We start from the raw sequence: 12,310 nt of genomic DNA on the forward strand, positions 1-12,310 counted from the left end.
TCCAGAAAATCCATTTAGGGGGCCCCAATGACATGAGACGGAATGCCAAGGGAACTTTGGGGGAAGTTTGGAGGGGGATCGTAAAAAATTAAAATTAATATATAATAAAATTACAACTGTCGCAAAATTTTGGGGGTCCCTCCCTTCCTCCCTCCCCCACCCCCCCCCCCCAATCTGCCTCTGACTACAGCACCGAAACCGGTAGGAAGCATTAAAATCAGAAGCCCCTTCAGGTTGTACTATACCAAATAAAATCCCATAGGCGACCGTGTTAGCGTTTATGTTTAAAAACACTATATGCAATATATCAACCAAACTATGACTCATAAATATCAGTACTATAACCCCTACCTCAAAGTATTAACTGAAGAAAATGGTACCTTTCATGGTTCGTTTTCGGTATAACCAGATTTTTTTTACAACACTCCTAGTTTCGCACAACTTTTGTTTCAAGCACAAGGCTACTTGACACAGTGGTACCAGATGAAATAAAACTGCATACATTTTTTGCCCAGATGAAACTAAATTTTTTTACAACCATTACTTACATTTATAACCAATCACAGAATTGGTGGTGTTAACTTCTCTATCAAAAGTTTGATGCATCTCGAACTTTGAACCAGGCGGAAGTTATTTGGTTTAGTATTATCTTCAAATACAGGGACGCTCACCACTTGAATATCTGACGAGCAGATACCGTGACGATTATACAGGGACGTATCAGAGGTCAAAGATCAACGGTGAATTGGATTCGTGCGTACTTCGGACGCGTTTGCCTTTAGGTTATAATAATATAGTTCAGTATATTTTGTGCTGCAGAATGAATGGCAAATTAACTAATTTAAGTTGCGTTTAGTTGTAATTTTGTTTTTATTTGTGAAGCGATTCTCAAACACTTCCCGGTTCGTGATTAATCGGGAGTTTCATTTTTCGGAACGGCACTGGACTACGGACCAGAGGTGTATATGTGACTATTTTAAGGTTATTGTTTTTAAAAGCTAGTTAAAACCATTTAATTTATTTACTTTATATATAAATAAACACATTTTAAAAACATGACAGCGGCTATTTATAAAGTATTGTTACTACTGTGTTCAATACAATGCGTTACACAGTCAGTGTTGAGATACCGTAGCTTTCATAATAAGGATGTTTTCCGTGAAATCAAAGACCACCGAAACATTGCTGCCGATCTTATTAAACTTTCTGTGGATGGAGCAGCCAAGAACCAATCCTATAATAGACTTGCTGAGTTTGTAGACAAATTTGGATTTCGAATAGCAGGTTCCAAAAATCTGGAAAATTCCATTGACTACGTCATACAAAAATTGAAGGAAGACGGTTTGGAGAACGTGCATGGAGAAACTGTGATGGTTCCTCATTGGGTTCGAGGATACGAGTCTGCAAAAATGATTGAACCACGAATTCATCATCTGTCCATGCTCGGTCTAGGAGGAAGTATTGGTACACCTCCAGAGGGAATCACTGCTGAAGCGTTGGTAGTTGGCTCGTTTGACGAGTTGAAAAAACGGAGTTCTGAAGCCAAAGGGAAAATAATCGTCTTTAACGAGGACTGGGCTGGATCGTATGGTAAAACAGTAGCCTACAGAAGTGGAGCGGTTCCGGCGTCGAAAGTAGGAGGGGTGGCTTCTTTAATCAGAAGCATCACACCATTTTCAATAAACAGCCCCCATACCGGATCACAGCACTACAAAGCCAATGTGAAAAAAATTCCAACGGCTTGTATCACTATTGAAGATGCCGAGATGATGGCTCGAATGGCAGCTAGAGGTGATAAAATAGTCATTCATTTAAAGATGGATGCCAAAACTCACCCAGATGTGAAGTCCAGGAATGTGGTCGCTGAAATTAAAGGGCGGACTAATCCAGAGGAGGTGGTTGTTGTCAGTGGACATATTGATAGCTGGGATGTTGGACAAGGAGCGATGGATGACGGTTGTGGAGCCTTCATATCATGGCAGGCTCTGTCTCTTGTTCATCAACTTGGACTTCGACCTAAGAGGACACTGAGAGCAATATTTTGGACAGCCGAAGAAGAGGGTTTGATTGGTGCACATAAATATTTTAATGACCACAAGGGGGACATGTCTAACTTTGATCTTGTAATGGAGTCGGATACTGGAACATTTTCTCCTTCTGGTCTAGGTTTTTCTGGGAATAAGGCAGCCACGGACATTGTAAGAGCAGCTGTCGATCTTTTGGATCCAATTGGCGCAACGAATTTCTCTACCCAAGCTGATGTCAGCGATGTGGTATATTGGCAGGATGCTTCAGTACCCACGGGAAGTCTGTTGGTGGATACCAGCAAGTACTTTTACTTCCACCATTCTAATGGAGATACAATGACTGTACAGAATTCACACGATATGGATGTGGCGTCCGCCATTTTTGCCGTTGTTGCTTATGTTGTGGCCGACCTCGAGGATATGTTACCAAGGAAACCTACTAACAATACAGACATACGGTTGTTTGACTAATGTATAACATAACGCAGTGGACTTTATTTTGTATATTATTTATATGTTAATATCCTGGGCCCATGTCCAGGTTTGCTTCACAAAATCATGTATCAGTCCCGATAATATATGCATATGTAACACCTTCTTAACACACACTTGTTTAAAAGGAGAACATTTAAAAATTTAGTTGGAATTTGTATACTAGAAGACTAATCATTATGTAAATTGTTTTCTTTGTATATTTTGATTAATGCGTATATGATGTGGATAAATGTGTGTATTTTGATATAAACATTCCTTAAAGCAATATATGATTCCTGAGTTTTCATTCCTTCTTGCTACTCCATTTAGCAGCACTGGAACGCATTGCATTAATTTCAATTTACTTTCGTTCCTGTATCCAATTGGTGTTCTAGCACCCCGTCCTGGTTACAGTGGTTACTTGTTAGTTAATGAGAGAAGGCGGCTTTCTGGGTACCTCAGCTACCAGGGCTCTGCGTCCAGGACAGTGGTTACTTGTTATCTGTTAGCGGTTAATGAGAGAAGAAGGCTTTCTGGGTGCCTCAGCTACCTGGGCTGTCTGTCTAGGACAGTGGTTACTGTTAGCGGTTAATGGCAGAGACGAAGGCTTCCGGAGTACCTCAGCTACCTGGGTTGTCTATCTAGGACAGTGTTTACTTGTTATCTGTTAGCGGTTAATGAGAGAGAAGAAGGCTTTCTGGGTACCTCAGCTACCAGGGCTGTGCGTCTAGGACAGTGGTTAATGACAGAGAAGAAGGCTTTCTGGGTACCTCAGCTACATGGGCTGTCTGTCCAGGACAGTGGTTACTGTTAGCGGTTAATGAGAGAGAAGAAGGCTTTCTGGGTACCTCAGCTAACTGGGCTGTCTGTCCAGGACAGTGGTTACTGTTAGCGGTTAATGAGAGAGAAGGCTTTCTGGGTACCTCAGCTACCTGGGCTGTCTGTCCAGGACAGTGGTTACTGTTAGCGGTTAATGAGAGAGAAGAAGGCTTTCTGGGTACCTCAGCTACCTGGGCTGTCTGTCCAGGACAGTGGTTACTGTTAGCGGTTAATGAGAGAGAAGAAGGCTTTCTGGGTACCTCAGCTACCTGGGCTGTCTGTCCAGGACAGTGGTTACTTGTTATCTGTTAGCGGTTAATGAGAGAGAAGAAGGCTTTCTGGGTACCTCAGCTACCTGGGCTGTCTGTCCAGGACAGTGGTTACTGTTAGCGGTTAATGAGAGAGAAGAAGGCTTTCTGGGGACCTCAGCTACCTGGGCTGTCTGTCCAGGACAGTGGTTACTTGTTATCTGTTAGCGGTTAATGAGAGAGAAGAAGGCTTTCTGGGGACCTCAGCTACCAGGGCTCTGCGTCCAGGACAGTGGTTACTTGTTATCTGTTAGCGGTTAATGAGAGAAGAAGGCTTTCTGGGTGCCTCAGCTACCTGGGCTGTCTGTCTAGGACAGTGGTTACTGTTAGCGGTTAATGGCAGAGACGAAGGCTTCCGGAGTACCTCAGCTACCTGGGTTGTCTATCTAGGACAGTGTTTACTTGTTATCTGTTAGCGGTTAATGAGAGAGAAGAAGGCTTTCTGGGTACCTCAGCTACCAGGGCTGTGCGTCTAGGACAGTGGTTAATGACAGAGAAGAAGGCTTTCTGGGTACCTCAGCTACATGGGCTGTCTGTCCAGGACAGTGGTTACTGTTAGCGGTTAATGAGAGAGAAGAAGGCTTTCTGGGTACCTCAGCTAACTGGGCTGTCTGTCCAGGACAGTGGTTACTGTTAGCGGTTAATGAGAGAGAAGGCTTTCTGGGTACCTCAGCTACCTGGGCTGTCTGTCCAGGACAGTGGTTACTGTTAGCGGTTAATGAGAGAGAAGAAGGCTTTCTGGGTACCTCAGCTACCTGGGCTGTCTGTCCAGGACAGTGGTTACTGTTAGCGGTTAATGAGAGAGAAGAAGGCTTTCTGGGTACCTCAGCTACCTGGGCTGTCTGTCCAGGACAGTGGTTACTTGTTATCTGTTAGCGGTTAATGAGAGAGAAGAAGGCTTTCTGGGTACCTCAGCTACCTGGGCTGTCTGTCCAGGACAGTGGTTACTGTTAGCGGTTAATGAGAGAGAAGAAGGCTTTCTGGGGACCTCAGCTACCTGGGCTGTCTGTCCAGGACAGTGGTTACTTGTTATCTGTTAGCGGTTAATGAGAGAGAAGGAGGCTTTCTGGGTACCTCAGCTACCTGGGCTGTCTGTCCAGGACAGCGTTTAATGAGAAATAACCAGGCTTTGACGGTACGAATTAAAAACAAAACGGACCATAAGTGCCCTTATTAGTTGGTTACGTGTTCGATATGTTTTAATATTTCACACTGCATTTCATGCAGTTTGCCAATTTTAAACAACAGTTCTCTTACTATAATGTGTATAAAAATTCTAAAATTATATCCATTAATTTGCTAGATTTTAGGATACGTATTTATACCCCACGTACCCTTGGAGAGCAGAAACCCAGAGAAGTCGGTGTAGTGGCCTTACACCCACTCATCCAGTCGTTACAACTCGCTCTGGCTGGGAACAGTATTGGGGTGCGAACCCAGTACCTACCATTGGCTTAATCGCTACAAGTCTCAAGAGGTCTGTTTCGTCTTTTGAACCAAATATCGAAGGTTGTTCAATTGGAATTATTTTAAACCTTTCCTCCAATGAATGGTCAGGTAGACTGAAGGGATGTCGACGTGATGCCGAATATCATACTTGTGAGAAACTGCTATAATTTTCAGTTGATTTTGCGTTTATCCTACATACTGCTTTAAAAAAAAAAAAAAAAAAAAAAAAAAAAACACCATCAATTACAGGTGATTAGATATACTACAATTTTTAATCACAGTTCAAATCTGTCCGAATTTAAAATTCAATCTTGGTCTGCTGAATTTTTAAAGTCGTCTGCGTTTGAAGTAGGTTGTGGAGTCTACACCTAGTTTTGTTACAAGTAGCTGAAGAACCAGTGCTTATCTGGGGTAGTTGGTAATGTTGAAGTTTGTATGGTTTATAGGCTTCAGTTGCACTTAGGGGGTTTTCTAATTCTCGAAAAGTTTTAGATTTTTTAAAACAGTGTTGAATATCCTCTAGGCTTTAAAGCACTAAATAAAAGTGAATAAGCCTCATTGAAATTCTGTTTTTTTACCCGAATATCTGTGAAATCTAATAATCTGACATTTAAGCATGCCTTTAAGTGTATGGCGTGGGTGAAACGACTTGTAGTGGAAAAGATGGTGTGTGTGTCTGTAGGTTTGAAAAATACTTTGCAATCTAGATGACGTGATGTTTCAAACTGTGTACCTTTATAAATTGTTACATCCCAAAAGTGAACTGATTTATCAGATATTGTGACGTTATTCTTGTTCATTTAATAGCTCAAAAAAGTTACAAAATTCTTGTTTGGAATGTGGCCAAATAATAAGATATCTGAGGTACAAATGGGGTGTTTTACTTGATTTCTTTAAAGCAGCCTCTTCCCATTCGGCAACATAGACTGATGCAAAATTTCGACTAAAACGTTTGCCCATAGCATAATCACACACCTACTGATACATTCCTCCATCAAACAACTCAAAATCGTTTCCTTTTAGGATTAATTCTAACAGCTCAATAATGTTTTATCTGGTCTGTCTGGATCTGGGGCCTGGCTGTCTTAACCGAATCAATGCCCGCATCATTACCTATGTTGGTGTACATGGAGTCAATATCAAGTATAGGCCTAATCAAAACTGAATCGTGTGTCATTTTGGAGAGTTTTTTTGGGGATAAATTTGATAGTCAGTGTGTGTGTGTGTGTGTGGGAGGGGGGGGAGGGGGGTTACAAAACTTTCGTGTCTATTTGCAATTGGTTTTAAGTGAAAGTCTATATATTCCGAACTATTGCATGATTCTGATCCACAATCTGAAATGACTGGACGACCGGGTGGTGTGTTAATATCGGTCCATGTATTGATTGGCTTGTGAATTTTTAGAAGTATATAACATTTCCGGGTTTGTCATTGCGACTTGGCTTCTAAATATTTTACTTGCTTTTTATTAATATGTCCTTAATCCTTTAGACATTGAATAATTACATTGCACTGTTTACAATTTGCAGGCCAAATAGCTTTGTCTAATGTTTTGTAGTACTTTTAATTATTAAGCTCCCTGGATATATTTCTTCATTGATAGAATGACTGTGGCTGACACCTTAGTTCAAGGGTAACCAGCCGGAGATTTCCGTGAATGGGATTTTTTCTCCAGTTGAATGTCGAAAACAGTCCGCCAGGTTTTTATTTTTTATTTGTTGTTTTTTTGTGGGTTTTTTTTTTTTGGGGGGGGGGTCAAAAACTGGCGTATCGATTACATCATTGTCAGGTTTAGCCTCTAAGGCTGTTGTTAGTTGGTGTGTGTCTGTGAGGTGGGTGGGTGCGAAATTCAGACCCTTGTCCAGTAATGATTTATTTTAGCGGATGTTAAAAGGTTAGTGTCACCAGTTATGTTAACAATGTTAGTTCCTAATCCTAAATCAGGGGGTGGACATTATCCTTTCACGGCCATAGTTTAAATTTAAGTACCTCATCCAACTGCGGTAAAGTTTATTGGCAGTTGTTTCTGTCCAGTGAATGTTGTCCTGCTCAACCTCAAAATCACATGCGGGAAGCGCAGGTATAATTTTGATGTCCCTCATTATTTTTGCTGCCAAATTTATTTGGATGAGGCAGGTTTTCTGATTAGCCTGTCCAAAAAGTTCAACTCGATAAAAATTAATTTGACCTAGGGAATCGTTTTTGAATCTAGCTGATCATATTTCACAACTGATTTATTGCACTGGTTGGATTTAGATCTTTTGAATTGATACCAATGTTAAGAACAATAATTTCAGGTTGGGACTTGCCCTTATAATTTTAGTCCATGGTCCGAAAGTGGTTGGTTGGAATTGGCCCCTGGGTAGCATTCTACTTATTTTAGGGAGATTTGATGATCCAAGGAGAAGAGGGTTTTTGTTCTTAATTTCAGGAAGGCGCCATTGTGATTTGTCCGAAACTTGTGCCGAAATTGATTGATATTAGTTTCCCGAACGTTTTTATCCTGCCCTGAGTTGCGTCAACAAAAGAAGCTCCCGGATTGGGAACTGCGCTACTCTTGGTGCGTGAGTTAGATGGGATAGGTGGGATGGGTGGTGACGTAGGTCGTGGTGTTAGGTGAGTGCAGTGAACCGTCTGGCAATGGTCCATACCATACGGTCGGGACGTTTGGAAGGGTTTTGTTGACAACAAAAAGGATAAATGTTTTGGGCCTCAAGTAGTGAGGTGTACTGACAGGTCAGGGCAGGTCAAGTCATAAGGCTTAACGTGCACATTCAGAGCAAGCTGTTGTAGCGCACGCCTGTCATGGGCGCAGGTGTCGACTTCCTTTGTTCAGGACAGGAAAGGGCACTGCCTCCCCTCACGGTTCCATAATGGATTTTTAAAAAATGTATTATGAATAGCTGTTATTGAAACATATTTACTCCTAGTCCCCCCCCCCCCCCCCCCCAATCCCCGCACATACACATGTGATCATTTCTGAAACACTCTTACTTCAGCTTAATAGTAGTCGTGCTTATATCTATAGATACAGACCAGTGGAGTTGATTTTAATCGGATTAGTGTCGCACGAAAGGCGAGAAGAGGTTCAAAGGTTCTCTATCTTACAAACGCTGGGCTTCTGTAGCCAAATACAATCAAAGTTCACTATATGTAATTTATTATTACTTTAAGAAGAACATTTTAGTTACTGTTTTCAGCTGTGACTTTTTATTGGTGTTGTCATTCTCAGACACTCGCTGTTTTGTACAAGATACAGCAGAGTTCTTCCCTCTGTTCAGTAGTGACAACTGATTAGGGTTGTGTATGGGATTGTTAATCTCAACAATCTTTAAACCAATCGAAGGTTTGTTGTTTGTTGTTTTCTTTATTTCTGAACGAGATAAGAAACAAAGAAATACATAATGGAATCTCTTCTAAAGGTATTGTTGCTACTGGTTTCGTTACAATGTGTTTCGCAATCGGTATTAAGATATCAAAGCTTTCATAAGGATGTTTTCCGTGAAATAAAAAACCACCGAAAAATTGCTGCTGATCTTATTAAACTTTCTGTGGATGGAGCAGCCAAGAACCAATCCTATAATAGACTTGCTGAGTTTGTAGACACATTTGGATTCCGAATAGCAGGTTCCAAAAATCTGGAAAATTCCATTGACTACGTCATACAAAAATTGAAGGAAGACGGTTTGGAGAACGTGCATGGAGAAACTGTGATGGTTCCTCATTGGGTTCGAGGATACGAGTCTGCAAAAATGATTGAACCACGAATTCATCCTCTGTCCATGCTCGGTCTAGGTGGAAGTATTGGTACACCTCCAGAGGGAATCACTGCTGAAGCGTTAGTAGTCCGCTCGTTTGACGAGTTGAAAAAACGGAGTTCTGAAGCCAAAGGGAAAATAATCGTCTTTAACGAGGACTGGGCCGGGGCTTATTATAAAACAGTTCCCTATAGAGATGGAGCAGTTCAGGCATCAGAAGTAGGAGGAGTGGCTTCTTTAATCAGAAGCATCACACCATTTTCAATAAACAGCCCCCATACGGGAATACAGGATTACAATGCTACTGTGAAAAAGATTCCAACGGCTTGTATCACTATTGAAGATGCCGAGATGATGGCTCGAATGGCAGCTAGAGGTGACAAAATAGTCATTCATTTAAAGATGGATGCCAAAACTAACCCAGATGTGGAGTCCAGGAATTTGGTCGCTGAAATTAAGGGGCGGACTAATCCAGAGGAGGTTGTTGTTGTCAGTGGACATATTGATAGCTGGGATGTTGGACAAGGAGCGATGGATGACGGTTGTGGAGCCTTCATATCATGGCAGGCTCTGTCTCTTGTTCATCAACTTGGACTTCGACCCAAGCGGACACTGAGAGCAATATTTTGGACAGCTGAAGAACAAGGTTCGATTGGTGCATATAAATATTTTAATGACCACAAGAGTGATCTTTCTAACTATGATCTGGTAATGGAATCAGACACTGGAACTTTATCTCCTTCCGGACTAAGGTTTTCTGGGAATGAGGCAGCCACAGAAATTGTAAGAGCAGTTGTCGATCTTTTGGATCCAATTGGCGCTACTAATTTGACAACCCGAGTTGATGTCAGTGATATAGTGTATTGGCAGAATGCTTTAGTACCCACGGGAAGTCTGTTTGTGGATGCTAGCAAGTACTTTTACTTCCACCATTCTAATGGAGATACAATGACTGTACAGAATTCACACGATATGGATGTGGCGTCCGCTATTTTTGCTGTTGTCGCTTATGTTGTGGCCGACCTCGAGGATATGTTACCAAGGAAACCTTCTAACACTACAGACATACGATTGTCTGACTAATGTATGAACACATAACGTGCCCTTTCACATCTAAATTCTAAAGCAAATCACAACGCAGTGGACTTGATTTTGTATATGATTTATATGTTAATATCCCGGCCTCCAGTTCTCCTACACAAAATCTTATATCCGCCCTCGATAATATATTCATATATCACACATTAACACAAGATGACATATTTGAGTTTAGTTGGAATCTGTATACTAGAATATAAATAATTATGTAAATTGTTTCATTTGTGTAACTTGATTAAAGGCACAGATCCTAGTTTTTAACTCGTAAAAATGGACACTAAGTTTAGTTAACCTACAACCCTGTAACACATTTGTATAAAGTTACAACAGAGTGAAAGAAGAGTCTGTGACGTTAAAACCGGGAAATACACGTAAACGATAGACAAGAACTAGAATCAATAACCACTACTTCTAAGACGCACGTGCGTTTTTAAAACTACGAAAAATGCATTTTGTGGTATTAGAAATACCAGGATGACCAGAAACACTTCGGTTCTACGGAATTAGATAATCTAAACAATAACATATAAGTAATGTTTGATTTCAGTGATCATATACGGCTCTAAAAGTGAAAACAAATATGCTATAGGGTCTGTCCCTTTAAAGGGACCCTATTTTCAGCTCATGAAAATTAACACTAAGTTTAGTTAATCTACAAACCTGTAACACATTTGGATAAAGTTACAATTGAGTGAAACATGAGTCTGTTACTTTGAAATGGTGAAATACCCTCTAAAAATAGACTAAAACTCGACTCCATAACTGTTATTTCTCAGACGTACGTGCGTTTTTAAAAATACGAGAAAATATATTTTGTGATATTAAAAACACCAGGATGACCAAAAACACTTTGAATGTACGGAAATGGATAATCTAAACAATAAAATCTAAGTAAAGTATGATTTCAGTTATTCCAAACGTCTCTAATAGTCAAAAATATGCCTTAGTGTTTAAAAACTAGGGTATGTCTCTTTAATGATTGTGAAAAGGATATATATACATTTGTATATGCTATTGATAAATGTATGTATTTTTACATAAACATTCCTTATTAAAGCAAGATATGATTTTTGAGTTTTCATTCCTTCTTGCAGTACTACAAGTCATTGCAATTTACTTTTGTTCTTAAATCGAATTAAGCTTCAAGCACGCTGTCCATGGCGCTCTCTTCAGCTGCACGGGCTATCTGTCCAGGACAGTGCTTGCATGTTAGTGGTTAATGAAAGAATAAGGTTTTGATGGTACTAAATAAAAACAAAACATAACATAAGTGGCTCTGTTAGTTGGTTAGAGCCACGTATGGTCTGGGTTTTTTTTATTTAGTACGCCACATTTTGGTGGAGTGTAAGTATCTGAAAGAAACTCGAAAAGATATATTTAGTCAAAGAAATGTGATGGAATCATTTCGATTCCATCCAGAATTTGTATTACAATTTTTACGTGATACTGACTTTCACTCTAAATTTTAATTTGATCTATCTGTGATATTTGTATTTTTGCACAGTTCATTACACTGTATTTTTATTTGACTCTTGAATTTTTATATTGATGTTGATCATCACTTCATGTTTTGAATTACTACATGTGTATAGTTTGACACCCAATAGCCGATGTCTTTTTCTTTTTTTTTGTGCTGGGGTGTTTTTAAACATTCATTCATTCATTCTATTAGTTGGTTATGGGTTAATGTTTTGAAATTGGTCACTGTATTTCATGCAATTTACCAAATATTAAATAGCAGTTCATAAATTACTAATAATTTGTCATAAAATATAAGAACATACCCATTAATTAGCAAGATTTTAGGATACGTCATTATAGCCTCCGTACTCTTAGATTGCTTTACACCCACTCATTAAGTCGTTACAACTTTAGACACAAATGTTACCTGTAAGAAAAGGCTTGAACTATGCTAAAATGCGATTGTATGTACAATGTATGTATGTAATAGTATGTATGTATACGCCGATTCATAGTTTGTGGACGATTCATTTGATTCATACGTTGAACGTAAAAGAAATAGCAGACAATCACACACACACACACACACACACACACACACACACACACACACACACACACACACAGATAGACAGACAGACAGACAGACAGACACACACAGACAGACACATACACACACATACAGACGCACACACACAGACAGACAGACAGACACACAGACAGACACACACAGAGACAGACACGCACGCACACACAGACAGACACACACACAGACAGACACACACACACAGACACACACACACACACACGTCTGTCTATCAATCATGAACCCTTTATATACACAACACAAAATCAGTGTGTTAATTCAGGAAGGTTTATCGTCCAGGTTCAAAATGGAAGACAAAATTTTATATAA

The 12,310-nt window shown here is 40.1% G+C and overlaps 2 protein-coding genes across 2 annotated transcripts; both read left to right on the forward strand.

Moving 5' to 3' along the window:
• Positions 1-720: 720 nt before the first annotated feature.
• Positions 721-2,787, forward strand: LOC121388515 (carboxypeptidase Q-like). The gene has a single exon (XM_041519878.1). It carries the CDS (start codon positions 1,056-1,058, stop codon positions 2,496-2,498), a length of 1,443 nt encoding a protein of 480 aa, XP_041375812.1. The 5' UTR covers positions 721-1,055; the 3' UTR covers positions 2,499-2,787.
• Positions 2,788-8,253: 5,466 nt separating this feature from the next.
• On the forward strand, positions 8,254-10,640 carry LOC121389019 (carboxypeptidase Q-like). Its single transcript, XM_041520613.1, has one exon. The coding sequence runs from the start codon at positions 8,482-8,484 to the stop codon at positions 9,916-9,918; it is 1,437 nt and encodes a 478-aa protein (XP_041376547.1). The 5' UTR covers positions 8,254-8,481; the 3' UTR covers positions 9,919-10,640.
• The last annotated feature ends 1,670 nt before the right edge of the window (positions 10,641-12,310 follow it).

The sequence above is a fragment of the Gigantopelta aegis genome, chromosome 14, assembly GCF_016097555.1.
Source record: "Gigantopelta aegis isolate Gae_Host chromosome 14, Gae_host_genome, whole genome shotgun sequence".
In the NCBI taxonomy this organism is placed as follows: domain Eukaryota; kingdom Metazoa; phylum Mollusca; class Gastropoda; order Neomphalida; family Peltospiridae; genus Gigantopelta; species Gigantopelta aegis.